Here is a 26,371-nt window from a genome sequence, read left to right on the forward strand (position 1 = left end):
AGAGCTCTCCAGAATCCAGCATGTGCTTTCTTAATTTAGGACTGATGTCTGCTAAGCAAGATAGCTCATGGGAGAGATAAAGGTCCCTTTCCAGTGCCATTCCTTGGCTCTGAGACCACTTCGATGACACCAGCCTCAATTTTTAGCACGGTGATAAGGAGCTGTCACAGGGGGCAAAGAGCTTTGGTAACTATCCTTTATCTGTCAGGATGTGGCTAATGACTAACCTTAAGAAAATCAATATTATTAAAGAACTCTGAAGGGACAGTGTTCTTGTAACTGAGGGCATTTGAAATTTATGAGCTTGATTTTATACATCAGAAAAAAAAAATGTTTTCTAATGTCAGAAATAAGAAAGGGAGGTGAGAAGCTTTAATGCCAAGAAGGGTCAGGCCATCAGTCGCCATCTCCCTCCTCTTCACTAGCCATTAAATATGTCCCCAAAGCACCAAGAAATCACCAGAAATAAACGAAGTGAACAGAAGTGCAAAGAAAAATAAATGTGTATTTCATCTCATGAAGGTTAAATCTCTGGTATTTTTACTGAATGCAAATTTTCCATTCTGATGCTTTGAGGCTTAAATTAATGATTGTGATTATTTAATTTTCCTCCATTTCCCTTCCAATTGCAACCGTCACTGTTGTTTTTAATATCACACATATACAGTTTTGCAGCTGCCACAGTCGTTCACGTGAAGGTACACGCTGTATCACGCTCAACGCTTCGGTGTAAAAGTCTGGGCTACATTGCTCTTCTGCAGTGCTAATGTAAAACCATCTGTGACTGTGCCATTCGGCTTCTAGCTATTAGAAAACTACAGGTCATTCCCTTGGCATCTGTCCCTATAAAATGTACATTGCACAAAGTCATGATTGAAATGTACAGAAGAAATTACACATTCACCAAAAAAAAAAAAAAAAAAAAAAAAAAGTCCGATTGCTATTTTACAAGAGAAAGTGTGTACCATTCAATACATACAAAATGTTTTAAAATTGTACATAAGTACCAAAGGCATTATGAGAGATTCTTTGGAGATGAAACGAAAGTGCAAAAAAGCCAAGGCAACGGAGCAAACTAAAGGAAGCAAAGCAGCAGCTGTCTTTGCTTTCTAAAGGACAACCAAACTTTTATGCTCAACTGAGCCCCAGATTTTTACGAGCGGGAGGCGAGGGCGTGCAGCTCCTGCACTCGCGCCAAGCGAGAACGGCCTGTCCCGGTGTGACAGTCACCTCTCAGCTCACCGTCAGGACAAATGCATGAATCATTTTTAGCCTAGAAATGAGCCAGATGCTGTTATAAGCCACAATAGCTTCAAGGTATCTCAGGGAAACAGCAACATACTCCAGCAACGGAGGTACCCTTTGCTTAGAAACATATTTGGGACTGAAGTGGTTCTTACAGCAGATAATTTTGGATCTAGAGATGAATTTCAGGCCAATGCAAAAATCTGAATACTCTTTTGTCAATGGTATCCAGCAGTATTCAACTGGAAAAGTTAGGTATTCGTGTGTTTGTTTATTTAAACACTGAAGGATAAGTTCTACACAATATAGATCTTATACCTGTGAAAATATGGGCAAAATTAAATCCTAGAGGATGATTCATTTGATGAGGTTGGTGAAACCTCTGTATAGGGGCAATCGGAGTCTGCAGACTGGCCTAACCGGAAAATCAGATTTATTGATTATAACTTTGTCATTTCTCTCATAACTCCAAGATCTAAAATTGGCTTTTGATGACTCTTTTTCTTAAATGTCTCTTAACTAGGGGCTTTTTTAAATACGTAGGCAAAGGTAAGAGCAGGACCCAGACGGCAGCAGGATCCTCTGCCCGGGCAGGAGCCCATACCGAGGCGATGCCAGGATTGGGGGAGACCGTGGCACTGCCCCTCGGCCAGCACCACTGCCGTCGGGGTCACCCCCTCACAGCACGTAAAGCCTCTGCCCTCGGCTCTCCGGTGGCGTAGGACAAACTGTTTGGCCACCCGCCCAAGGAACGGGCTTTTTGGTTTGGACTCGGAATTGGCACTGGCCGCTATATTCTTTTGTTTATTTGTTTGAAAGGAGGACAAAAAAAAATATCGTTTAAAGCAACTGCACGGCCCGCGCCGCCTCCAGAAGTGGGATTTCTCCTTGGGATGGCGGTTACACATCTTTGCAATCTTCCTTTGCGATAGAAATACATTATTGAAATAGTCTTTTGTTTTGGATTTACTCACTCTCCCACCTCCAAAAAAAACCCCAAAACTTTTCTTCCCCCTCTGCATCTCAGATGCAGCTTTATCTGTTTTGAAGTGTGTGTGTGCATGTGTTTGTATACAGCAATACAGATATGCATGTACACAAAGAACATGAACACACTTCTGCAGCCAAAGTTGTGTTGTCCTTTTATCTTACAGGTTATGACAAAGATAAACTGTGAACTTCATTCAATCTGTACAGAATTTACAGTTCAGATGACTAGCAATGAAGAATATATAGAAATACAGTAGTTCTTAGGTATTTTCGGGCTGTGTGTCTTTTGTTCAGGTATTTTTTAAGTAACATTGCAGAGGCAATCTCACTTATTTTAGCTTCCTGGTTAAATCTGCTTAAAGAAGCATTTGAATGCAGTGTATTTCTTAACAAAATAGGATCTTAATTTTTCTCTTTTCCCAGTTATTAGTGAGTCACTTCACAAACTAGGCAGGTAACACTTTGTTTGGTGTCTGCTCAACGCACATATGCTTATTACATGTAGTGATACCTATCAGCATTTGGCATGTAATGTGCAATCTGTGTGCAGTATACGTGGATAGTGTGCCAAAGTGACACTAAGCAAGATAAATTTCATAAATACAATGCCTATACTGGAGAAACAGGAATATAGTTTTAGTTGCTGTATAAGAACAGTGGCACCCACCTATATGAATTACTGATAAAAGAATAAAACATTTATAAGAATAATTTATTGAATCTCCTAAAGCATTTGATACATCACGCAGCAACTGCAACTATGTTTAAAATCTGCTCTTGATTTAAAATAACAAAATCTCTGTCGTTTATCAGCTATATCTTGTTTTGCCTGGGTGTTCCTGAAAATCTCAGGTTCTCTACCCTGTGCGTGAATTTTTTGAGAAAAAATGAAGAAACTTCAAATTTTAGGGTTTGGGTTCGGGCAAGGGGGAAGAGTAACCGACACAGTAGGGTCCCCATCCTGCCTGCTGACAGGAGCAGGGGATACCTTCAGCTCCAGGGAAGATGCTGGCCCAGTGTGAATAACCAAGCAGGACAGAAAGACCCGTCATCAGCTTTGATGACCAGCAAGGCTGAACATGGTGTGTACAGAGATGCTAAAGGACTGAGCCCTTTATGTGCACATCTGTAATAAATCCCTCTCATGAGCATCAGTGTATATGTGAAACCCTGGGTCATGGCCACTGTGTTGGTCAGGTTTAAGGGATTATTGTGAAATGCTGCTTCTACTTTTAATGGGAGGTGTCCATGGCATGCTAAATTAAGGAGGCATTTTCTCATCTCGGCTTGCAAGGCTTGAGCATCTCCCCAGGTCCACAGGCATCAGTGTCAAATGAAGCTGAAATTCCAGGGGAAGCTTCACCAGCAGCGTGACATTCAGCCTTGGTTTTGGGCCAAAATCATCCAAACTGGATATTTTGGCATGGCTTATACCTGAAACCATTAAACCTGCCCTAAAATTATAGGTGTAGCTGCAGGTGAAACCTAGCCTAAGCCTGGAACTGAGTTTTGAAAAGCTTTGCAGTTAACTCAAGTTTCTCAGGACTAGGCAGACAGATGCTGCTCAAACAATTCATCTGCGCCTGTATTTACAGGAATTAGGAGAGGGCAAGATGTTTCCAGGTTCACTGGCAGCTTTGGAAATAGCACAACCTGGACCAGCTGCTTTCCGTTTCTCCCTGTTATGGAGCTGGAGCCTGGAATGCAAAACCACAGGTGTGGAGTGCTGGAGGGGACTGGGGTCCTGAAAGCAGCTTTTGCTTCAGGGAGCAAAAGAATCAACACTGTTAGAGTCTGTAAGCTCTACTCTGAGGTGTTCAGCTTGACAAGAAAACCTGAACTGAACCCTCATCCCTGTTTCACCAAGGGGACAAATCCTTACAGGGCGCTGTACAGACTCCATCCCTGCACTGAAAGGCTCCAGCAAGACAAACCAGGGATGTGTTGAGGCCACGGTGGCTCAGTGAGAAAGCAAATAAATTGCCAATAAAAATAAAAACTGTCATGCTAACAAAACATGAAGGCTCTCTGGTGCATCTAGTGATGCCAGGCCAAAAGTAAGTTTCAGAGCAGAGTTCTGGCGTTACGTCTTCACTTGTATATTGTCTGGACAAGGAAGGTGAGGATATGGGACCAGTGTCAAACTAGATTATGGCAGCAGCACGAAGAGATACAAGAGACTGCAAAAGCCAGCGAGGTGGGAAAACCCTGAAGGTCTCTTGACAGCCTGGTATTACAGCAGGGAGAACTGTGGCAAAACATTTATGGAGATAGGAAGGTAGCTCAGCACCTCTCCGTAAGGAGAGTAAAAGATGCTTCCACAAGGAATGGATATGGCACAGCTGCAGGGTCCCTGAGACCCCCAAGGGCTGTAGACAAGGGTGGATGAAATTTCCAAAGAGGGGTTTCCAAAGTTTGGGAATCACATTTCTCCCTGCCCCTTGGGCTGGGCTGCAGGCACAAACGCACATGCACATCAGAGCTGGATGAGGCGAGGGAACCCTAGGGGAATGAAACCAGACATATGGCAACTCCCACACATGGGGGTTCAGTTGTCATCTCCTAAATGAAAGCCAGGCCTCCATCCCTGGCGCTGCCCGCCTTGTTCTGCCTGCTCCTCCAAACCCTCAGGACAGTGTATCTGGGATGCTCTTCTTAGAGGCACCTGGATGAAAAGGAGGTTGTTATACACAATTCATATTTTTTCCTCCCCGTGTGCACGTTTTGGGGAACCACAGGTACAACTGTGGTATTTTTATCCCTTCATTAAAAGAAGTTTCTGCATGCTGTATCAGAGGGATGGGGCAATGATCAGTCGCGGCATGAGAGACACTTGGTATATCAGTGTTACCTACAGAAGCACCGCAGCACCCTACGTGATGGGTCACTGGGAGGACGGCCTCTCCCGAAAATGATGCTTTTGGCAATGTTACCTCATCAGGTACTACAGCAATCTGGGAGTGCAGATACAGCTGGAGCATACTGCTGTCTACTCATCTCAGGCTGCATGCAGTAGTAGGCAAAATTGAGAGTACAGTCAGTGAGATAGTCCGGAAAGCACATTCATACGTTAAAAAGGACCCGGCTGCTCCTTCTGCAGCAGCCGCTCCTTGCTGCTACCTAAAGTATAAGCGTGATTAATACTGTATCAAAATGTGTGTAATCCCTCTCCCTCTAGACACTAATATAAGGCAAGCAGTACTGTGTCACTGGGGCATCAAACACTAAGATATACTAAAGAAGATTCCTATGCATTACTATTATCCTTATTAAAAAACCCCCAAACCCTACTGTTATTATTAAAAAAAACAACTATCCCACACCCGTGCTCTAAGCAGATTTTACTCTGTGACGCAGAAAAGTCAGGGTGTTTGTGTTCCAAAAGCAAGAGTTTGCTTTTACACCGCTGAGCAGCAGTGACCCACGCGGGGCTCACCCCTGTGCCACGGCCCTCCGCATCGCAGCCTCGATGTTACTTGCAGGTGAAGGAGCTTTTGTATCTGATTTCCTTGTTTTAGGCTCACAAAAAGGAAGCTGATGAAAACAGAAGATGCTGACCCATGATGGAGAGCGGGTGAGGGGGGATGCGGGCGTGCAGGTGTGGGTCAGAGGAAAGGGATGGAGGCTCAGGACTCGCTCAACCTCAGGGTTCACACGAGCGTGGATGGAGAAACAGAAATCCTTAGCCTGCTCCTGGGCTTTTTAACATTCCCAATAAAATACTCACTGCTAAGGGTCTTTATATGGGAAAACTCTTGGACAAATTCCTTAGGAATTTCAATTTCTCTTTTAATAGTTACTTTTTGGCTTTAGCAATAATGTTGCTGTGACCATAGTGGTCTGAGGATATAAGGGAAATGAGGTTTGCAGTAGCTCCCTCTTGAGAAAAATACGAGTAAACTTGTTTTTCTTTTCTCTTGGGTAACTGTTAAGAAGGGGAGCATTTGTATCTGAGGTGATGCTCTGGCTTTTCAGGTAGATTATACAAACTTTTTCTAAAAATTCACGTAATTTAAAATCTTAAAAATCAATTCAAAATGTAAAAATATACCTATTTATCTGTAAATAGCAATGATCCTGCAGAATTCAGTTGGATTTATTAAGCAGCATTCAAAACAAAATACATTTTTAGAAAATCTGATCTACCACAGAGTTTGTCTAAAGAAATATAATGGCTTTCAGAGCTGGACAAGACATTTGTTTTTTCAGTGAGTTCCTAAACATTTTTGTTTCAAAAATTATTAACAAGAAAATGAGTCAACAAGGAAATTCACATACAAAATCTGCACTTGAGTAACATTAAAGTCCCTTCCCAAATATTGGGAAATTTGACTTATGGCTAGTGCTCTGTTCCTATGTCTCAGGGTCACATTCTGGAAGGTCACCTGCACAGAGACTGCAACATCTCCAGCCACGGCTCCTGTTTGGACACACGAATCCTCAGACAACTTGAACTCATACTTGGACCTGAAGCACCCAAAAACTGACTGTGGCTTCAGGTTCCCGTCTCAGGGGTTGCTCCATCCCACAGGTGTGGCCATTTGCAGTATTTCTCTGCAGATTTAGACCCAGATTCTGAGGAAAAAAAAAAAAAAAAAAAAAAAAAGTCCAAAAGTTTTTAGGAGGCCAGATCCCAGGCTCTGGTCCAAGGCCAGGGCTTCACATTCAGCACAGAAGCACCTCGAAACCAGGCTCTGCGCACAAACCGGGCATGAGCATGGGCCCCCCCGAAGCAGTTCAAGATGGCCTGCTGGAAATTTGGCTTTCACATCTTCTTTACCTCTCCTTCATCTCCTTTGTCCATGCTTGGCATTGTTTAAAACTTGTTTCTGTCCTCCAAAAAATACAGAACCAGACTGGCGAGGAACAGGGGAGCAAAGACGAGCCCAAGAGAGGCTCAGCAGAGGGACAAAGTTTGCCTGTCCATCCTTTTAAAGGTCTTTATCATTGGAACTGCCTCATTAGCAAAACAAACCCAATTTATTTTCTTTTAATCTAGTGGTTAAGACTTCTTGTGGGAGATTACCACTAGGAGTGTATGATACAGGCATGGGGGAACTGAGAGATTGAAAGTGAAGATTCTGCAGGGAGTACTGGACTATGATTTAGGACAGGGAGGAAACTTTATGTCAATAAGCAATGAGCAGGCTCTGTTATCATTTATGCAGTCATAAATCATTTTGTGGAAATAAGGAGTGTTATTTGGAGTTAATTTTGGTGCAAGTTAACTCCAAAATCCAGGTCTTTTTGCTTGGATGAATAAAGTGATGATTTATGGCATGGTTGTGGATGGGGGCATGTGTCAGAATTTCTTTGAAATAATGCCACAAATAAAAGTGGAGTATTTTTCACACCTTGAAAAAAAAAATTCTATGTGAAATTGTAGCAGCAAGATACAAACTGTACTGCATGTACATAAAATCAGTTTTCTATAATAACTGATTGTGGGACAAATCCAACACTGTTTAAAGTTATGAGCCAGATCTTTATAAACTCTTGTGTGGTAGCTTGTAGAGGGAAAAAATTCTTGTGCAATACCTAGGGGAGGCAAAACACTGCCAGATTTCAGCCTGTGGAAAACTCCAAGGACACAGTGGAACTGCATCTCCTTGGGACACACTGGCAGTATTTGCTTTCAGGGGTGTAACATCATCTGGGCAGGAGAAAGGGATTTTGCAATAAGAACTAGGAAATGGACATTCAAAATCCAGCCAATGGGGCGTCAAAATTAGGATGTGATGAAAACTACATCCTACAAAAATTGTGCCTTGAAGTCCTGTTGACTTTGCCTCCTATATTAAAGACCGGTCACATACTTGTCCTGCAACAGGACCACATGACATCATCCTCATCCTCATCTGGAGTTCCTGCCTTTTTATCATACTCTTCTGTGCCAAATTTCCAGCAAGCCTCAAAAAGTAATTGCAAACAAATAAGATAATAAATCTTCATTATCTCTGACTTGGATAAAATTTGCAGCAAGCAACTAGCTGGAGCAATGTTCACTTTTGCCTCACCCAATCTAATTTCCATTCTTCTGGTCACTGGAAAATACATGCCACCAAGTCTGGTTTGAGACGTGCTGACATTTCTTGCTCTGCTAGAAGGCATCTCATTTTGCAACACGCCAGGGGCAAATCTGCACGATTCGCAGCCATTTTTCATTCAAAGGTATCTCTGTACAGAAGTCAAGATCATCACTGGGTTCATTTTGCACAAAGAAATCTGGAGCCAAAAGGAGTTTGGGAGCATAAGCAGAGAGGGAAAAATTGTAGGAGGTAACACACAAATGAAAGGAAGGAACTAGTATGGCTGGAAGCCTAGGTTTCCTGTAAGAAAATATAGTTTCTCCTCCTGAATGCTGAAAAATGGCAGGAAAAATTGTGCAGAGCCTTTCCCCACTCCTCAATGCCAGGTGAAGACTTGCATGTTGGTCCTGAGCACTAGCAAGAGGATGGTTTTATTTCCTGTCTGCAAGCTGTCAGACTGCACCCACATCTTCCCTAAGGCCAAAATACTCCCCTGGTTGCTGCCCCTGGTCAAGCAAACAGGAGGAGAGAAAAAGGTTGTGATTCTCCCTTCACCCCAAGCAAGTCAACGTTCAACTTCTCAAAAGCCACACAGAAATTAAGTTGCCACCTAAATATCCTTAACAGGCTCTTGATATGACACAGGGAAAATGTGGGGAGATGAGATTTGAAGTCACAGACACAGCCCCAGCAGAAAACACACACGGGATTTGAGCTGTGGATACCTGGCAGGGTTCAGAGGCACAAAGCTGGCCATGGTGTCCCAGCCCTGGAGATGGATCCAAAGCACAACTTTTCCTGATCCACTCCCTTGCAAAAAACCCCCACCCACCTATCCATGTAAAGACCACTTTGTGACTTCGTTTTGGTCCCAAAAGAAACTTTAAGCTTCACTTTTCCCCCCCAGTTGAATGCGCTGCTGAGGTTCCTGGTAATGACACAATGATCTTTCCAAGAGAAAGTACTTTAACAACAACGAAACGGGGCAGACTTGGATTGGCACAACTTGTGGGCAAGCACAGGTAAGAGGCTTCTGAAAGACCATGAAGAAATGAAGAATCACCTCTTAACTCAGCTTGAGGGATCCAAACAAAACTGAAGGATGTCCTGAGAACATGGGGTGTGAGATTCTTGGCAGGGCAGAAGAAGAAAGGGAAGATTTTCACGGGGCATAGTGTGTGCAAAAGTGTTCAGGCACAATGCAAACTGTAAGAAAAGTGCCCACTCTGGCCAACAGGGCTTCACAAGGATGGAGCTCAGCACTTAACTCGCAGCAGTGCGGGGACCACAGCACCTCACATATCCACCCTCTCCCTTTGGCCTGGTGGCTCTGCCTCCACAACACCACTGGTGGCCACGAGAATGGCTTCACACCATGGCAGCCCTCCAGAGGGGTTGCCTTTGGGTTGCTTTTGCTTCCAAAGCACCTGCAGGTCCATTGTCAACGAAAGGAGAGCTAATTAAATATAATACATGGTTTAAAACATGAAATTCCAGCCCCATAGTCTCTTGTCCTCCTCTGTCTCATTTCTCTGCCCTCTGGGTTTTCTCTCTCCTTGCACTCAAGCTCGTATTTCTGAGTTTTTAAATATCCTAGGATGGGATAATTTCCAAACCATTCTGGTTCAGAGTGGTATCCTAATCTGCCCCACTTTGACCTGATGTCTTCTGTTCATGCAAATATTCCAGCCATCATCCCTCTCCTCCAGGGGCCTACGCAACATTTCCATGTATTATATTGGAATTATGCCACCTTCCTGACGGTTCATGAGGAACCACAGAGTAACAACTCCCACCCCCGTAATTACACGTGACCTGAAATCTAAGACAGACACAGACACGCGTTCGTTCCGCAACTCCAAAATACCTAAAGGTGTAATCACCGGTGCCATGACGTGGCAATTCCCACCTAACTCCTGTCAGCCACCAGTTACTGTGACCTCCAAATGCCCTGGCTGGGTGCTTTATTCCTGCCCCACACTCCTGAAGATTCCCAAGAAATGCAAATTGCCTACCCTGCACCATGAAATAATTTCACCTAGTGATCTTAGAAAGAGAATATGAAATAAATCTGGACTTCATAGCTCCAGTTCGCTCACCACCATGACCTCTTCCACAAATGCAGGCTTGGACCTGCTCGTTCCCCCCCTCCCCCCAGAGTAAGCTGCAAGAAAATATCTGCCAGCTAAGGATGTCCTAGAAGGAGGAAAACCTTAGCTGTCAATCTCCTTGAGAAGTTCGACGCGTGGACAGCTGGAGTGGGCAGCTGCCAGCGCTCGGACGTGGCTCGGCGGCTGCAAGAAGGCTTCACTGCCTGGGGGCTGACCAGCCCATGTCACTGAAGGGTCCCTCGCCCGTGGCCGACCTAGGAGGTGGACCACAAGGCGTGCAGAGGTCAGAATCGGTGTCTGATTCCCCTTCTGCAATGTAGGGTCTGATTTTGGCCACGGCTGCATAGCAACCGTTGTTAAGGATGTCCAAATTCTCTTTGGACTGGGAGATGCTAAAGCCGCTGAAAGAACGCTCCAGTTCCTCGTGGTCTACCGAGGGGATGGAGATGGACGTGTCGCTGTCTCTCATGGCACTCTCGTGGTGTTTGGTTGTAATGTCTTCGTTCCTCAGGTACTCCGCGCTCGCCCTGTGCCCACCGCTGTACGCCGACAAAGAGCGCTCGTGGGAGGGCGGAGGTGGGATGCGGACCAGCGAGCCGGGGTCTCCAACGGGCGAGGAGCCGTGGCTTTGCCGCTGGTAGACCTGCTGCTGGCATGACGTTGAGGGCGGGCACGTGTTGGTCGGGGCTGGCGGGGCAGAGAAGTTCTTCTGGCCCATGGAGCTGGTGGACCTGATGATCTTGATGATGCAGCCGTTCTTGTCAATGTGCTCCCTGCTGTCTTCGGGGCTGTGGTAGGGAGGTGCTGGGTCTGGCTCTTTGGACCCAAAATAAGCCTCCGTCTCCGTTGGTGGGATGCCCATCCGCTGCATGTAAATGTTCACCAGGAAGTCCAGCTTCTTCTCCATTGACTGAACCTGCAAAACACCACAGTTCCAGTGCTACACGCTTCACGCAGGTTGAAGCACATTAATATCCTGAGTACAAGCAACTTCCAACCCATCCAGGCACAAGTGTAGGGCTGGGCTTCATAGATAACCTCTGCCTACACTGACTTACAACAAACTGAAACTTGTAATAAATATTTAATTGTTCTGTTCTGAAGCACTTAATTTTCCACCTTGTTACAGGGTTTTCCTTAAGCTCCTACAATCTTTTTGACAGGTACCAAATTCCAGGAAACTGGAGCACACTCACATCCTTTCAGCTCCTTACTGCATTTGGCCCTTGCCTGGGCTCAGATGGCCATGGGGATTTCTGAGTCTTATCCTCTAGGAAGATTTTAACCTTCACCAACGCCAGCAGCTACAGCAGCCAGGCTCATGGGCTGCTTTGAAACACGCCTCGTATGGTGGCAAAAATCCAATGTGCCATTTTCAAAAATAATATAGACTTCCCATAAACTCACCAAAAAGGAAAGACTACACATCACAGACTCCAAAGTGTCTGTTTTCAAAGCAGTACTTAGGTTTCTAAGACATTCAGTGCCCTTTCATAACATCCACCTTGCTTCTTTTTCAAGATATTCTTAGCTCCTAGGTTTTTTTTTCAAAATGGTAATGTCCCCCTGGGGAAAAATAAGGCAAGAAAATAACAACACAATGCATGTAACACCCTCTGATAAGAACCCCCGCCTGATCCAATATACCTGTTTTTCAACTTTTCCAAGCCTGCCCATCATGCTGGGGTCTTCAGGCAGCTCCCCCTCTGCTGGCCCTTTGGTCCGATCCTTGTCGGTCATGGAGGATCCTCTCCCAACGATCTGGTCAACTCTACCGGGATCAGAAAATCCCCCCCCACCCCCGGAAAAGGACCTGGAGTCAGTTGGAGGCAGCAGGCGAGGAGGGCTCTGCTTGTCGCGCCTCTGTGGGACAAAGCAACAGCCTCTCTCCCAACTAACACTCCAAATTACTCACAGACACGCAGTGGCACTCAAGTGTTAATTCAGATGCAAAATTCAGAGCAGTATTAGCGGAGTTTGAAATTATCCATTTCTGTTTATACAGATAAAACCTGGCACATTATGCATAGTAAATTTACCCACTGCAAAGAATTACTTTAACTGGCTTTCTTCCAAATCAATTAACTTCTTATTTGTACTAAGAAATTATTATTTTGGGGGAAGATCAAGTTTTCTGTCTAGCATATGTCAATGGGATTTTTTTCAGTCTTTGCAGCAGTTTCCTCTCGTTGATGCAAATGTAAGTGTGTAATTTTCATGTCCATGAAAATGAGCCACTTGTCCTAAGATCCAGACAAACAGGTGTAGTGCTAACTGTTTCAGTGGAATTAAATCAAGGCTGACTTTGGTCATAACTCACCAAACATTACAAAAGTGTCTTTATCTCAATGCTACTGCAATTCACACCAGTATCATTAGATATTTTCTGTTTGCAGGGCTCCATGCCGGTAACAGCAGAGGACACTCCTGCCAAATCAGCAGCTAAAGCTACTGGGCATGTTGTTTGGTACTAAACTTCTTTACACGTTACATTTGCAATTCCTCATTCCCAGTATAAAAACACCTGGGTTGATACACAGCTCTGCATGCAGAGGAAGGAGGGCAGAGCCAGTTTGGAATCTGGAAGTCAATTTTATTTGAGGCATCAAAGAGAGAGTAAACACTGGAGCTTGATCCCTCAAAAGTCAGGGGAGCAACTCAGTTTCGGAATAGATTCTTAATGGCAGCCCTGTTTATAACCTAATTCTACTCCAGGCAAACTTTACTCTTGCATAATGCACCAAACATAAGGGTGGCGGGGGAAAAGAAGGGTTAATTAATCTGATTGAAACCAAGTTGAGGTATCTTGAGCGGAAAACTCAAAATGCTTCTTACGCAGTTCTGCCGTGTGGGCCATGGGTCCATGCACCAGGAGGAGGAAAAGGAGGGAGCTGAACACAGACAGGTAGGGGAAAATGAACAAACAAAAACCAAGGGAAGGAATGAGACGCAAGGCTATTTCCAACACAAGAGCCATCTGTTTTCTTTACATTTGACAGGGACTTAATATGTATGTTGGCTGTTGACACTGAGGGACAGATATCAGTGGGTATGGACCAGTGTGGCTCCCTTGGCTTATATTAGAGCAACAGCAGTTTACAGCACCAGAAGATCTGGCTTGAAGAGATGAAGTGGATGAGTACATCACACCAAAGACAGGAAATATAAGCTAACAGTTATTTTAGAGTTTATCTTTGATCCCAGAAGATACTTCATTTGGGCAGGGATGTGACAGGATACTGTTCTGGTTAAAAAATCATGTTTGATCCTCTGCTTAGCAATATAAGCACAGGAGTACAAGGAGCACCAAGTGCTATAATTACAAGTGTGAGGAACATGCATGCCTTATTTCTCTCTTGTAATGGGAGGAGGAAATTATTGACATTTACAGGAACTCCCCACAAGGGATGCAATTATTGACATGACATACAGCACAAGAAATCCTATGACAATGCTGTTACCATGTAAGCAAAGAGGTATTAAATTGGATACCTCGGGCTACCTTGGTTTGGATTCACAAGTCAAGGCGTAGTACAGCCACTGTACGAACTCCTCTCCTGTATGCACAAGCAAGTAGACTAGTAAAACAATGAACATGCGATTAAAGAGGGTCAAAGTCTAAATGGTACTGAAAGCTGCGGAAGGCCAGGAACAATCAGGGTGCTCTGTCCTTGTGTCCCATCTAGCACAGCACTAACACTGAAATGTGCCCACTAATGGAAGTGAGATGTCCTTCAACAGTTGCTGAGTAGAGCAGGGAGGCAGGACAGACTGTAACACAGAGAGGAAAACTGAACATTGCCATGCTACGGTGTATTCTAAAAGCAGAGATAGTCTTGTGCAACCCTATGTCTCATCTTGCAGAAATTGAGGAAGGATTTCTGCTCTCTTTCATGTCCTTAAGAGAAGAGCTATCCATAAAGTGAACCTCACATGACCCATGTGAAGCACAGGAGGCCAACTGGCACTTCACAGATGGAGTGATCACTAGTATCATGTAGAAGAGATCTGACTTCTTCCATTACCTTCAGGCTGGACACAACTTGACTGTAGACCTGCTGTGGTTTCAAAGCAGGACTGAAGCCCTTCCCAGAGCTCACCCATAAAGCATTCAGAAGCCCTCAACCATATATCATTGATACCAGAGCCCAGGAGAATTTCTGCTTGATTCATTCCCTTCATGTTTATACTTAACATAGTTCTGACCCCTGAGGTGGTCATTTTCCACAGCTCTGAGAAATCAGAGAGCCAGACCTCCCCTTGGATGCAGGGTCTGCACTGAGGATGCTTCAGTGGGCACCTGTGGGCCACTGACTTCCAAGCAGAGAGGGGAGAAGAAGGTGAACCAAGTCCTCTCTTGTTGGGATAAAGCTCTCCCACCCTGTTGCTTCCCATGGCAGAAGTTAGACCCCAGGAGAGTGTTCCTACCCACAGCAAAACACAGAGATTTCATTTGTGCCTTATCTAATACAAGAGAAGAAAGGGATTTCCTTGTGAGCTCCCAACCCACTGTACCTAGCTGAGAACCGCAAAGAGCAGGAGGTCCTTTTGGTCATTATAAAAGAATTTGAGGTTTTGTCCAGATTGGGCAGCAAAGCTCAAAAGATGAAAAAGAGAGAAAAGATGAAGAAGCAGAGGGGGACAGTGTATGTTCCTACTGCATGGCAAAGGACCACAAACCTTCTGAGATGCCAAACCCCACTTCTACACTGCATCCCATGGGGAGCCTTGTGTCTTCCCCATGCTTATTTTGGCTGTGTCAAATGCACATATGCAGAGGGAATAATTCAGCTGAAACTCTGGAAGAGTCAGCGTCATGTTTTTCCCTTCGTGGCAGAAGAGGATTCAGAGATTTCTAGTGATGCGTGACAAACTGTGCCATCTACTGTCCTTGATAGGATCTGCTGGGTCTTCGCGTAGGAGGGAGAGAGAAAAGGGGTTGCTCTTTAAAGTGAACTTTGATATCTTTCCTTCTTTCTAATGATACAAAAAAAATGTAAAGTCTTGCATAAGCCACAGTGCAGGTTTTCTCATGCTTCATTATGCTTCATGCTAACAGTGCATGCAAAGAGGTGTAATATGTCACCCTCGGGCCAGAAGCAGACATCAAAAGGTCAAACGGCTTAAATGAGATAAAAATGAAGTGTTTGGGAATATATATTCAAATATTTTCTTTTTTCTTTATCTCTTATAATTTTTTGTACACAATCCAGGCATTGAAGCCAAACCCCCTTCATCCATGTCACAGGACTGGCTACTTACCTCCTCATTTGTCAATAAAGTTTGCTCTAGACACATTTTGACCAATATCTGTTATCTAAAAATTACAGCTGAGGTTGCACCTATTTTATGTTACATCAGCTGATCAAGGGAATTTAATCCAAATTGTCTGTGTGTTCAGCATGGAGCAAACACCTTCAGCCACACCACAGCCATGGACATCCATGAGGATTCATCTACCTCTGCTGGGAGCTACTTGCAGAAACTTTTTGGCTGAACTGAGCCCTTGTCACTAGAACACCACGAGGCAATCCATGGGGTTGAGGCAGCTCATGGGACATCACTCAGTTTTGTTTCTCTGGGCAGAATTTAGCTAAAACAGGGGTCTGTGGGAGGATACAGCTGCCAAAAATTAAGGACAGCACAAGCCTTTTAATGGTGGGAGCAGAGACTTCAGCAGCCTTATGTACTCTGCTGCTTTCTGGAGCCTCTTAGCCACAGCTCAATAAAGAAGAAATGAGAAAATTCATTTAAAAAGGGAGCAATTAAGAAAAAAAGTCTTAATGTCCAAGGAGCCCTGGGGGCATGTGCAAACAGATTTTTAATCTGGCCAGCAGTATTAGAAACTGTAAAAACAAGGCGGGAAAAGTCATTAACATTAAGGTGATACAGCAACATACTTGGATTGAATAAAGTAAATGTCCCAGTTTGAGGCCTCCTCCCCTAGTATCCATCACCTTTTCTGTGTGTGAGGCACAAGCTTTCAGAGGAAAAGCTAGTGAAGGCTTGTTGCACGCCTAATCTTATACGTTAATACAACAAAATCCATTTGAAGATGTATTTTTATTTTAAAATCAAAATCTTTCTGCAGATAAGAAAGCTATTTCATTTTTAAAGATTAGTTTTGGGTCTCATCATTTGGCAGGGAAGAGAAAAGGGAAAAATGCTTTTCTTAGAACATCTTTTGTCCAAGCATAAAGCTTGGGACTTCTGGAAAATTACTTTTTTTTTTTTTTTTTTTTTTTTTTTTTTTTGATATTTGACCTAGCTGAGTGGGAAAAGGTAAGCTTTCAATATTCCTTTTACTCACATTCCTCTAGTGAAGATTACTCAGAGTAGCCTAAGTAAAAATCAAGAGATCTGTCATGTATTAGCCCTTATGGAAGGCAAGTATATTCAGGGAAAAAAATATTTGAGGCTAAGCTTGCGTATTTTAAAAATCATCTAATATTTGTGCATGGAAAATGACTTTCTGGAAAATACTTATACCTGTCTAGGGCTCCAGTGGTCTCAATACAAGGTGAGAGAGAATACGGCTCATGGCCCTGCTGACTAGACCTCAGAATGTCCTAAAATGGGAATTTCAGTGAGAATATGTTCCTTGTTGCATCAGCTTCAGGTATGGTTTTACTTAAAGAGAGAACTTAAGAGGGGCAATAAGAAAAATCTCGCTGTGTGACGGAGGGCTGGGTTTGGCTCCTGCTCTTCTTTTTGCTTGAAAAATCAGGATTTTTTTTTTTTTTTTTTAATATGAGTCCTGTGGCTGTGATATTTTAACACAATTTTTTCCTCTGTGGTCGCTAGAGTTGAATAAGCAAGAAAAAGAGACCACTGTGTTCATCGATATGAAACACTTCATTCTTACTTTGCCCACTGAAGGAAACTCATTTCATAGTACAAAGGCACAAAGAGCGGCAGTCGTTTGCTTGTATGTGGAGTGTTTCATCTTTTTGAAAGCAGATCATCCAGTTTATATTGGCTTTGTGGGTAAATATTCCACCTTTTACACTTGAAGATAGCTTGATAAAATACGAGATTTTAAAAAGATACAATTTTACTTTCTAACACCTAGAAGAAGACTGAAAATAGAAAATACACTAGCTGAAGAAATGATGCTTATTGATGACTATATGAATGTCCCTTTTTTTTTTCCTTTGGTTTGCCCAGTGTGAAAGCTCATTACTGAAAGTAAATCAGAGCATATCCAGAGTAGCAACAAGCCCTTCTCAGTCATGATTTAGCAAGCTGCACTGCTAAGTGATAAATGCCGTCATATAACTGGCATGAAAGGGGTTTGACATTAAGCAAATGAAAAATCCAGAGAAAGCGGCGTTTTGGTGAATCCTAACCTAGGCGAGTATTGGGGAGACTCTTTGGAAGAATACATGGGTCCTTTGGTTGGATACTTCTTATGCCGGGGAGTTGAAGGGGGTGGGGGACCCACAATCATATCTATCCTGGCAAAGTAAATAAGAAAAAAGACACCAGCAAAATGCATAATGAAGCAACACGTAGAGAAAAGTTGGTCAGAAAAGTTGCAGAAAGAAACAACCAAAAAACAGAATGACAGAGAGAGAAAGAGAGAGATTTTGAAAATATACTTCCCTGGAAACAGGAGGCTCTCTCCTACCACCGGCTGCCGGTGAGAGCCAGAGTCTCACCCACCCCCGGGAGAGATTTGGAGGTTTAAGCACCACTGAAACATCATTAGGAGATCCCCCCGCCCCAGATATAATAGGCAACATGCTTCACCCTCTGGAATATATTTGCATATGTGTAGCAATATCCCATTGAGGCAGCTGGGTATGAAACAACAGATATTCATTCTCCTCTCAGTTCCAGTGCTACGTAACACATCCTCAGCTAGCTCAGAAAAGCATGAGCCATTGGGAGTCGGTGAGATACACTGCGGGACTGTATAACTCAATGAATGGGAGACATCCATGGTTGGCAAGGTGTCAGCATGAGACACGAGACAGTGTGAACACAACACTGCAAAGAGCACATTACAGACACAGTGACAGAGGCATTAATGATTAAAGAGGAAAGTGCATGTAAACACCCCAGAAATTTGCTTGAATGCAGCTTTAATCCACCAAAGCCCTGGCTACGGGAGCTCACAGCCAGCCCTGCTGAGCTGAGCTGGCAGGGAGAACACGGTGCTTTGACTGCTGAAGGAAAGGGGAATAAAAATATCTGTTCTCCGAGGTGCCCCGCGACGACCTCCCTGGGCTCCACCATATGGGCGCACTATATTTCGAGTGCTGGTTAGTCATGCCCCAACACTGGCCACGGCCACCCCAGGCACACACCTTGTCTACAGGTGCCCCTTCCAGTTGTACTGGGCAGGTGACCATGGGACCTCCTGGTGCTCACCTGGATATTGATGATGAGTGCTTCGAAGGATGACCCCAAAGGAGTCTGCTCCCATCACCGATCTCCTGCTCAGTGGGGACAGTGAAGCTCCCTGGTAGCCCTGGATCCCAAATCCAGGTACTTCACACTTTTGAAGCAGCTCCTGGTCCTCCTGACTTCCCTGCGACGGGGTGGATGGCAGCCCTAGCCTAGTCCAGCCCCAGCAACACCTCAGCCTCGCAGTTCCACAGGTACAGCTAAGAGGAATATTCAGTCTGGTCTCTAAAAGCTGCAATATCTTACCCCAACCACCCCAAAAAGCAGCCGATCAAACCACACTGCCTTTGCAGCACATCGCCTTGAAGGATTGGCCACGGGAGACTTGGGTGGATGGTGAGGCAATCTGCCACACCGGCTTGGGGTACTGAAAACTCAGGTGTCCCACCTGCAGCCAGTGGAGATGACAACCCCAAAGGCTCACTACCCACCGCACAGGCAGCCTGGAGGCCTCTTGTTTCAGGTTATTCAAGTTAGGAAGTATCAATCCCCTCCTCCTCCTCTTCCCTCTCCAGATTCAGCTACACATCTTGGATCTATAATAATTGAATTTTTACTAAACAGGAGCGAGGGGCCTAAAGAAAGGAAATTCTCCAGGATATTTTAGTCTCCGTCACAAGGGAGAATTTACCTTCTGGCTGCATAGCTGGAAATGGAAAACACACAGCGTGCAGCAACGCTGAGAAAGTTACCTCTGCTATCAAAACTATGATATCAAAAATAGCAGAGTTAAAATGATCTCTGAGACATTAATGGCAGAGAAGAGATTCCTCTTTTTCCTAAGACAATTTTCCTATTCCATTCCTGGGGTTCGTATTAGCTATTTGCATACCCAAACACATTTTTTTTGCAAATTTGCTGACACTACCAGGGACCTAGATGGGTTTAAAATTAAAGGAAAACTTCCCCAATGGCTTCCAGAGGAAACTGGGCTGTTACGGTCATCAAGGGAAACACTTTCATTCTCCAAGTGTAAAAGTAAATGGTGTATTATTTTGACTGAAGATAGCCTATGGCCAAGCCCTGCCTCTGTTCAGGATATCCTTTGAGCTCAGCAGAATTGAAGCTACTTCTGCTGAGCTGACACAGCTGGGGGGGTGTTGGGGGTTTGGGGTGTCTCATTTTCAATGTGGGATATCAGGGCTGAGGGAGTAGTCAGACAAAAAGGTTTAGCCCAGATCCTCTATTCAGGGGACCAATTTCATCTGTCATTTTTTTTGCAGGAGGAAATTAAATTTGAAATGCCCTTCTTGGTTCCATTTGTCCCTTTTTCACATTTCTTCCCCTGTTAAAACTAACTCATCTCCCCCTAAAATCTGAGCACAAAAGCCGAAATGCAGCTTGGCTAAACCACACCTACGTTGGTGGGCTTGGATGAGAAATCCCCATCTGCATGTATTTTCAGCAGACTGTGGCATCTGAGGAGGGATTCCTCCTAAGACGGCTCAGCATCCAAACGGTGGGAGGAAGCTGCTGCTTCCTTGCTGTCCTGTCTGCCCGTACCAGCAGGGTCAAAACCAGCACACCAGATTTTATTTTGTAGCACTCCCAGAAAGGTACCGAATTAGCCACATCAGCCTTAAGACTGGGGCACCAAACCTTTGCTATCCTGCCAGGAGGACCACAGAGATACCCACCTGCCCTACCTATGAGATATACTCTAAAGACAGAAACTCCCCGAGTGAAGTAGGAGAATGAGCCGTGATTTTTGTGTGTCTGTCCCAGGGTGGGCGCTAAGGCAGTTTTAGTGGCATAACACCACTGTTTGCAGTCCCTGTCCTGCTTACCCCTGTGGGTTCCAGCCACAAGCATTGATGTTTTCCTTGAGGCTTTCTCTTAGGAAGAAAAAGAGTAAGTTGTAGCTGCAAAGGAAAGTGTCTCTCTCCTGGCAACGCCTTCACAATGAAAAAAAAAAAAAGCAGAAAAACCCCAAACAAACAAACAAAACCCCAAAACAAACAAACAAACAAACAAACAAAGAAAAAAAAAAAAAAAAACAAAAAACAAGCAATGAAAAATGAAGCAAAGAGAGGGGTCTCTTGCCTGGCCTGAAGGTTTTTAATTCGGGAGAGCATGTCCAGGTGACCGGCTGAATACTGCTCGATGACATCCATCACGTCATAGGGCCGAAGGCTCTCCTTAAACTTGCGCTTGGAGACGAGAAATCTCATAATGCTGCAGGACATGGAGAGGAAAGGCAAAAAATAGTCCCTGGGCTGCGGCCTGATCTCCTTAGTGGCAGCTAAAAAACACTGCAGGGAGCTGCTTTGCGAGGAAAATGGAATAAATCCCAACCCTGTGGGTTTGGGAGAGGATGCAGCAATAGGAGAGGGGAAAGGGATTGCGGGGGCTCGTGGCTGACACCTTGTCTGCTGTGGGGGGTCCCCGCTGCCCCTTGGACTATCAGTTGTGCGAGTGTCCTCTCTGCGCTGGTTTTATAAATGTCAGCATTACATCTCAAAGCTGGTGAGAGCGATCAGTTGGCGGCATCCCTGCAGGGGATTTTCCTGTTTCTCCATTTATTCCTTCCCTCAGCAAAAAGTGCCCTTTCTGGCAGAATTTTCTGTAAAGGACAGCAAGCCACCCAGGGGAAAAACAGCCTGCAGCACAGACATTTCACCATTTGCCACCCCTAGTTGGACTTTAAATTTATTTTTTAATTTTTCCCTATTATTTGTTTTTCCGGACTGCTTTCCCCGTCTCCCTCTCTTACCACACTGCCCTGATGCTGACTTTCAGTCCCGGCGTCAAATCTTCCGTCACAAACTCGCAGTTGCAGCTTTTGTTCTCATCGGGAATATCTTCTCCGGGGAGGCTCGCCTCTGGGTTTGGGAGGAGGGAGGAATAAAGCCAACGCGTTACTATTTCCCGTGCTGGTGCTGTGCAAGTAAAGACGAATCAGATTGCAAACAGCAACCCCGGGGGAAGCACCAGAGATATCTTTGCTGAGCATCCAAATGAGAGCATTTCCCAAGACGTGTTAAGATGACATCCAGCAATGCCAACTGCAGCTCTCAACCATCTCCATCTGCCCGACTCTTCCTCCTTTCCCCATCCCAATATACATAAATGCATACATTATCGTGGGTGTCAGCAGGGGGTTTCTTATCTCTTATTATACTCCAAGCTAAAGGACTGGAAGGAGAAGGAGACCTACGTGAGCACCCTGGCTGGCAGCTCTGCCCTTCTTAGGTGGGGAAGGAGAGGATGTCGGGGCCAGCTGGGGATTTGGGGGCTGGCATGGCACCCCAAGCCCTCACCTTCTGAGTTCTGCCGTGATGCTGCTCCCTTGATGCGGAAAGCTTGCCGGGCTCGGCTCCGGTCTCCAAAGCTCCAGCTCTTGGGCACTTTGCTTGGGCTGTCCTCGATGCTCTGGTCAGCGCTGGGGGACCTCCTGATGCCCTGAGCCTGTGGAGAGCCTTTCCCTTTGGTGCCAGCACCGCGGGGACTGGAGAAGACACGATCTTTCAAACTGACCTTCTGACTGTTCAGAGAAACACGTTGAAACAAAGACAAAAAGGAGACAGCAGGAGGAGTCATTCTGGAAACCACGCAGTCCTTCCCCACCAGCCATTAGAAACCAAGAGCACTTCCAAGCAGCAGTGAGATGTAGTTTTGCTGTTGGCTTTTTTTTTTTTTTTAATATATTTTTATTTTTTTTATTTTTTTTTTTTTAAGAAAGCGTTGTAGAAATGTTTCCGCCATAATGAGTGAAATGGGAATGATTATTAAGAGAGAGAAAATAATGAGGACTTAAACAGAAGCCCCTTGTGGGATGCCAGGGCTGGCGGGACAGAATGACATTAAACAATGAGGTTATGATTCCTTAAATCACTGATCGGCTCCGATCACGAGCAAGGAAGCTTTTCTTTCACAACTGCCTTCCAAAACCCTATATCTAATGAGAAAAATACTAATTAAAAATGCCTTTGTCTTAAACTTTTAACTTTCTTAGAAACACTTCACTTTTGGTGCTCAGACCTGTCCTTTCCCTTTCTTCAGCTCCTTTATTTCCTCCCTCTGTAAACACCATCTGCCCTTTTTATAAATTCTGAAGAGTTCCTCTTTTTCCAGTCATATATTTAAATACTTAAATATGAACACCTAAATGTCCAACTCCTTTGTATCCTGTAAAGAGTCAGTCTAAAGCAAGCTAACATCTATCTGAAGGTCTGCTGTGGGTGTCATAAACATCCAAAGAAAAATTTTACATCTTCAGAATATGGCATTTTATTTCTGCTTTTCTATTAGAATCCCATTGTCTTAAAACCTTGTAATTACGGTTTGAAAAGAAGAGCTCTCCAGAAACAGAGACGACCTCACTGAGAAATAGTCTACTGACCACCCAGCTCTAATTATTTTAAAAACTCTGAAATTTGTAATTAAAAACTTTCACCCAGATGAAGATGATGAATTTTCACATTAAATTGTAAAACAAAAAGATTTTGAGAATCTTTATGAAAGGGCAAACTTTATAGAGATAGCATTGGGGAAACCAAACTGCAAACAGTTTTGGATAATTTGGTATTTTCTGAATAGCAGATGATTATTAAAATACACTAATAGAGGTTAGTCAACCACTGCAAGGCATCTGCACATATAGCAAATATTTTATATACAGGTAAGTCAAAACTGAGTAAAACCATGGATTTAATTCCCAATACTCTGTACCATTGCAGTAGCCACTTATCATTTTGCTGCGAATGCTCTGACTCAATTTGCAGGAAGAACATTGCAGGAATTTTGATCTCCACAGCAGATTTCCAGGTCACCAACCAAAGACCTGTTTTTTTTTCTGTCTCTCAACAACACCGTCTTAAAACTCAGAGCCAAACAGTCCTCCTTTGCCTTCAAAACTGGCAGGAGGTTCTTCAATCAGAACTTAGCTGCTGATATTTGAAGGAAAGCAAAATGCAGCTCCCTTTTCCCCAGTCGTATCAGCTGTACTGTGCTGACAGGAACAGACATTCGTTTTCGTCAGTAAAGAAGACGTGACTCAAAGACACACAGGGATCAGATTTGTCGAGTAAGAAGGTGCTATTTTTGCAAAGGCACTTTACATTGCGAGATGTCCAACGTTTACTGGGAGAGAAAGGTGCTTAGGCAGCATTTTCCAGAGTTGCAGATCCTGGGGAGGCACCACTGCCCTGAAGCAAGGCCCAGGGAACAGGGAGAGCATCTCCTGGGCCGCAGGGCAGGGTCATCTGTGGCCATCGGCTGGGTAACAATTTCACTTTGAAAGATATATTTGAGAGAAAATAAAATTCGGTTATGACCAAGTTAGGAAAGGCAGAATTATTCCAATTAATGATGCGGTTTTAATTCAGATAAGCACTGGAGATTTCATTGCCAGTGTGCTGCCCACCTGCAGGGTCTTGTCTGAAAGCCACGGGACCAACAGATGTTCAGCAGAGCTGAAAATCAGATCAGAGGTACAAATCCATACAGGAATCTAGGAACAAGCATGTGCCTAAATACCTTTCTGGATGTAAGCCTTAGTCACTAATGCTACCAAAATCATCATACATAATGAGCCAAATGTTCAAAAGCAATTCTCATTCTGTGCTTCTTGGATTAGAAACCAGATTGAAATTTTATTTGACATTTGATCCTAAATAGGCCAATTGGATCATTTTTTTTTCCTTTACTTTAGTTGATTTTATAGAAGAATATTCCTGGAATGTACTGCATGTCAGTAGTACTAATACTTTGAACTACGTGGTCTTTTATTTAAAAATAAGATTTAGAAAAAATGAATCAGCAACACATCAATATTCAGAATTCAAAGCAATCTCTTTGTGCCTCATCTTCTGCTGAGTTGCTCCCATCACTGATCTCAGCATAAACCCAATTGCCTATCACTGAGTAAAGCAGGGTCTTTTATTTGGGGCACCTCTTCCACTCCCACAATGAATGCACTGCAAATGTTTGCAAGAATCACAAAAGGCAAAAAAGAAAGCGTTGAACTCAGTGAGGATTATGAGTGAACAGTTTCAAGCATGGGGTGAAACACTTTCACACATTAAAAAAATCTCATAGAAATCTGATGAACAATTAAGATCTGGGTGGGTTTTGTTCCTGAGTACTCACTACTCAGAAGAAAAGCCAACACCTGATGTAACTTCTTTGTTTTAACATAAATGACATGAGACAACATGAACAATTAATTATTTTTTCCTTCTGCCATGCAATTCTCTCATTGGAAATGACACCTGGAATCACATGCAAGTACAATCCCTGCAGAGGAGGATGTTGTTGGGGTCTGCAGGAGCTGGCAGGAAAGAGTCCAAAAGAAATACAGACATATATAGAGATATAAGTTATCAGCTAATCCAAGATCATGTTCTCATTCAACCAGAAAGTCATGCAGAGTGACGCGGGGCGTCTCGGAGAAGTGGCATTTAGATGTCACTCAAGTAGATGGTGAATGAGCCTCGGTTCAGTGACGGGTGTATGTGGTGGTGACGTGAACATGAGGAAAGCAGTAATCCAGCCGCACACGACAACGTGAACTGAAGCTTGCCACCGTGACAGCCAAGAGCGGCGCCAGCACAGGCGCCCTGCTCGTGCCAGGGGGAAGGGAAGGGAGAGAAAACTGTGGCTTGGAAACCAGAGACAAAGCTTATGGGAAGCCACAACAGCGTGATAGGCCGTACTTTAGTTCCTAGGTCTTCATAACCACTTTCAGTTGCATCTTTTCACAGCGTATTTGATAATAATTAAAAAAAAATATGTTTCCAGGCTGACTTTGGGGAAGGTTTACAAAACTTTCAGCTTTTGACTTGAATTTAACAAAGGGTAGAAACTGAGTTGATTTTTCTCTGCTGCCAGTCAGATAATGAGAGCCCATGCTGGAACAACGCCTGAGGACCAATGCATGGTCCCACAGCTGACAGAAAGACGCTCACTGCTCTAGTGGGCTTTGCATTTAAGTTCCTTTAGGTCCAACAGCCCAGCACTCAGCAGCAAAACGCATGAGAACTAACCTTCGAATGAGGTGCCATCAGCCTCCTCCGGATTGAGCCCCTGTTTGAAACCCTCTGGTTTGGGGTTCATTCCACAGTCCTCTATAGTATTATATCAGCACTTCTAAAAAATGTGCACTCATTACATTAGCAGTAATTTTGGTACAGTAAAAATTATCACTTACAATGTCTTGGCATTGATTTTAAACTATGCTTGAGCAATTTTTCATTTTCTCCTTTCGTTTTGTAGGCAGCAAGTGTTAGCCAAACTGAGTTGGACTAGTATGGACTCAGATCCATCTCTGCATATGAACTCAACCAGCAACAGCATTCATTCTTCTGAGAAGCTACATCCAGGAGAAAGAGGTTATCTCCTGTAGAGAAATGAGGCTGTTTTTTAATTCAGAATTTGTGCTGAGCTCATGGCACATGAAAACAGCTTGTTAAAACCAGGCAGGAGTGCCAGGAGTGAATGACAGCCTTTGTGGCTATCACTGGGCTCCAGTCTGGTCACAGGTGTGAATAAGAGGCAGAAACCAATTACTGGAGACATGAAGGAAAGGAAAATACATCTGTGTGTGCAAAATTTGCCATGACTAGAGCAGAAATCAAGAGAGGA

The 26,371-nt window shown here is 44.1% G+C and overlaps 1 protein-coding gene across 6 annotated transcripts in view; it reads right to left on the reverse strand.

The window, feature by feature from the left end:
• Positions 1–475: 475 nt before the first annotated feature.
• KCNQ2 (potassium voltage-gated channel subfamily Q member 2) overlaps positions 476–26,371 on the reverse strand; it is a 77,275-nt gene continuing 51,379 nt past the window's right edge. For 4 of the 6 annotated variants that reach the window (XM_042800946.1, XM_042800944.1, XM_042800945.1 and 1 more), the window contains 5 exons: positions 22,048–22,271; positions 21,501–21,609; positions 20,831–20,962; positions 12,023–12,146; positions 476–11,291 (listed from right to left, as the gene is read on the reverse strand). In XM_042800946.1, coding sequence (XP_042656880.1) covers positions 10,572–11,291; positions 12,023–12,146; positions 20,831–20,962; positions 21,501–21,609; positions 22,048–22,271 — 1,309 coding nt within the window. In that variant the 3' untranslated portion in view covers positions 476–10,571. Of the gene's footprint in view, positions 11,292–12,022; positions 12,147–17,724; positions 17,833–20,830; positions 20,963–21,500; positions 21,610–22,047; positions 22,272–26,371 lie in introns of all 6 variants that reach the window. The other 2 variants (XM_042800948.1, XM_042800947.1) reach the window with 1 other exon arrangement.

The sequence above is a fragment of the Tyto alba genome, unplaced genomic scaffold (genome assembly GCF_018691265.1).
Source record: "Tyto alba isolate M040663 unplaced genomic scaffold, T.alba_DEE_v4.0 Super-Scaffold_33, whole genome shotgun sequence".
In the NCBI taxonomy this organism is placed as follows: Eukaryota; Metazoa; Chordata; class Aves; order Strigiformes; family Tytonidae; genus Tyto; species Tyto alba.